This window comes from Montipora foliosa, chromosome 6 (genome assembly GCF_036669935.1).
Source record: "Montipora foliosa isolate CH-2021 chromosome 6, ASM3666993v2, whole genome shotgun sequence".
Taxonomy (NCBI): Eukaryota; Metazoa; Cnidaria; class Anthozoa; order Scleractinia; family Acroporidae; genus Montipora; species Montipora foliosa.
Window position 1 is genome coordinate 71,109,176 of NC_090874.1, and position 3,274 is coordinate 71,112,449.

The following is a 3,274-nucleotide window of genomic DNA, read 5'->3' on the forward strand; positions in this document are numbered from 1 at the left end:
CCTCCATATCCATAGAATTTATGAAAATTTGTCTCTCTTTGCTTCTCCAGTAAGCACCATAACAGAATGGCCCCTTGCCACTCGACTCTTTCAGTCTGGTTTCTTTGTTAGATTGATTCTGGATTTCTCTCTGTTTGTATTTTTTTAATACTCCGACTGACCCACCCAAAATTTGGAGATGCTTTCGACAGTAAACGGACTAGAAAAATAAAAAATAAAAAATAAAAAACAAACTCAGACAGACGTACTCAGCACACAAAAGTAGAAATTGTGATTTTATTAACTGATTCTTTGAAAGTTGTATTTCTTGTTATGCAGCAGAAATGAAAGGGCAACTCAAACGCAGCAAATTGCACATTAACGTGCAAAATCAAGATCTTTGCACGCTCTGCGCAAGCGATACATAACATCACTTCCTCTTTTGACGTTTCTTGCAAAACATTGATAACGTTGAAAAGTAATCACAATAGCACTTTTTGTGGAGAAAGTAAACCACGAAACCCTCCACTATGACTTCTTATTTTCAGACTTCAATGGCTGCCGCTCTTTTGTCATATACATGATTCATTCGTTAAGAGAGTTGAATGGCTTGTATTGTTATGTACCTCGTTCTTCAAACGATGACGTCACAAGCACACAGAAGTGGTTGGGTGTCTGAAGTTACTCCGTTAAAAGGGTTGCGTGATCGCGAATTAATTTTAAAAAAGAATTCACGTCATCTCACGAGATGACGTTCTTGTTGTATTGCTGTCCTTGTCACTTAAGCTCCGTAAATTCATCAACAATCATGCACATCCCACGTTTACACCATTAATAAAGTGCATATGAAATTGATTCAAATGATCACACGGTGTTGAGAAATAGCCCGAGACATATACCGGCTATATAAAAAATGCAATCTGGTTTTCCAGGTAACCATTCCCCCAATGCCTTTGTTAAACCAATAGCCTGTCCAGGTTTCTCGTCTTGCCCCAGTTCAGTCTTAGAGGCTGGCTTGAGCGGCCACACCTTTCGGCTGAAGAAACAACACAATAGGCAAAAAAATATATATATATATATCTACAGCCGTTGGCTAAGGTAAACAACGTTTAAAATTTCGTTTATGCCAGTAGCCCTAAATGTTAGCCTGGAGAAGGCCAAAACAAACTCTCTTCGGCACGAAAAACAACATACTGTAAAAGAGCTGCTAGTCGCCAATTTAACTTCTTTCCAAACTTTGAAACCATTAGCGAATGCAGAGCAAACAGCAAAAAAATATTGGTTGTTACAGGAAAACACTAATTTAAGATGATACAGATTGAAAATACTCACTGATCCCTCAGAGATCATTTTACAGTTCTGTGCTCAGTTCCCAGGCCTTTGAATAAAAGCGAGGCTGAAGTTGACCTTGTTTTGATACAAACCTCACTGCTTTTCGTATGAAAATCATGTTGTTGTAATGATAACGAATTTCTATTTACATAACAACAGCAGTGAAGTTTGTATGAAAACAAGTTCAACTCCAGCCTCACTTTTATTCAAAAGCCTGGTAACTGAGCACAGAACTGTAAAATGGTCTTTTGAAAAAAGTCTCACCGTGTAATACTTGGCCAACTCCTCGGTCAATCTACGGCCAAAGTCTGGAGAAACTTGAGAGAAGTTGTGAACCTAAAGCGAAGAGTGTATCATCGAACAGCATGAATGTTTAACTTGTCAGTTGAGAAGATATGAAATGAAAGAAAGATTAACGCAGTTTGATGAGCCATTGAAGAAAGCCTGCCGATAAAAATAGAGGCTTGAACGAAATTCGAACTCATGAGCGCGCGATTGCGCTGCAGTACTTAACGTTCATTCCGCTGTTTAAATTTATGGTATTTTATATATCCTAAATTCATAATTTTTTTCTTTTACCGCTAGCTGGGTATAACTGTTACGCGTAGGCTAGGATAAAAAGTTACGGCTTACCGCCCTCTTTTGGATAAACTCCTTGGCGTCTTTAAGATGGCCTGCAATATTGTTAACAAGTCTGGTCCTCTCTTGTTCACTCAAAACCTTGTTCCAGAAGATTGTGACCTAAGCGAAAGAGTGGTGAGTGAGATTGTCATTGTACTTTGGATACTTTCGTTCCCGTGAAGTTTTATTTTTGGACATAATATCTGGAGAACCAATTTTCAGATACGGCGGCCATTTTGATTTCTATTGTTTCGAAAGGTATTATGGGATGCTCGGTGGACAAATTAATAGATGCGGTTACACTAGACCTCTTGCCCATGGGGAACCTTTGGGTTACGGCTTGGGTTAGGTTTACCCTGGGTTATGATCGACTCCCCGTTTGCGGTTGCACGCTTGTAAATTACCCAAGGGGAAGGTAAGCGTTGACCTGTTTTGGCGGCAAACTTACCTTTAAGATAAGATAAGATAAGATTTATTAGTTTTTCCACTAAATGGGTTTAAAAAACTAATTACAATAGAAAATACATCAAATTTAAGGATCTAAAAAAATAAAAAATAAAAAAATTAATGTAAACATCGAAGATCTGCATGTAAATAAACATCGAAGACGAACTTTTTTTTTGGCTTACTTTCGGTAATTGTCACGGCGCTTCTCTTAAATTGTCCACCTCGATTAAGTTCAGCGATTCATCGCTTCATTTTAAGAAGGCAACAAAGACGTCGACTTCAGTGACGCTTTCTCTAGTCCTTGCAACTCTCCCATTTATATTTTAGTCGTCGACTTGCCGCTCGCCAGAAAAGTCGTGCTTGGGTATTTCCACGTCCGCAGAACTGGTTCCAACGACTTCTAAACGATAGACTGATTGACCACTGGTGGAAAGAGAACTTTAGAGTGTCTCGAGGAACTTTTGAAGACCTCACAGATTTTCCTTTTCATTTGGTTGTTTGATTTTGGTGTTGTCGTCTTCTCCTGGTTCCGTATCGGTAATAGGATCAGCGTTTTTATATGTAACCATAGCAACAGTGATCTTTTCACGTGTGAAGATAACATGATTTCGCCCGAAAACTCACTTGGTATGTCATCGGTGTTTATATAATAAAAAAAAAAGACCTTGAGAAAGTATGGCTGAAGAATTTAGAGAAAGACGAGTGCATAATTCTGACTAAGAAATACGCCGCCCAATACCTGTGAAAAATTATCGTCATCAGCGCTGTTATATCTAGCCACATCACCAGTTACCTAAAAGGACAACAAATAATAATAAATGAAATTTCCACATTAGAGCCGTTTTCAAATGAGTGTCGTAAAACCAAAACCAAAGTAATTACTTTGGCCAATCAA

At 38.4% G+C, this 3,274-nt stretch overlaps 1 protein-coding gene across 1 annotated transcript in view; it reads right to left on the bottom strand.

Annotated features, from left to right (window-relative positions):
- Positions 1–258: 258 nt before the first annotated feature.
- The window catches only part of LOC138008322 (catalase-like), a 20,583-nt gene continuing 17,567 nt past the window's right edge, over positions 259–3,274 (bottom strand). Inside the window, exons 11-14 of the mRNA XM_068855624.1 lie at positions 3,119–3,172; positions 1,945–2,052; positions 1,576–1,647; positions 259–1,015 (exon numbers count right to left, since the gene is read on the bottom strand). Of these exons, the coding sequence (XP_068711725.1) occupies positions 983–1,015; positions 1,576–1,647; positions 1,945–2,052; positions 3,119–3,172 (267 nt within the window). The 3' untranslated portion in view covers positions 259–982. The remainder of the gene's footprint in view (positions 1,016–1,575; positions 1,648–1,944; positions 2,053–3,118; positions 3,173–3,274) is intronic.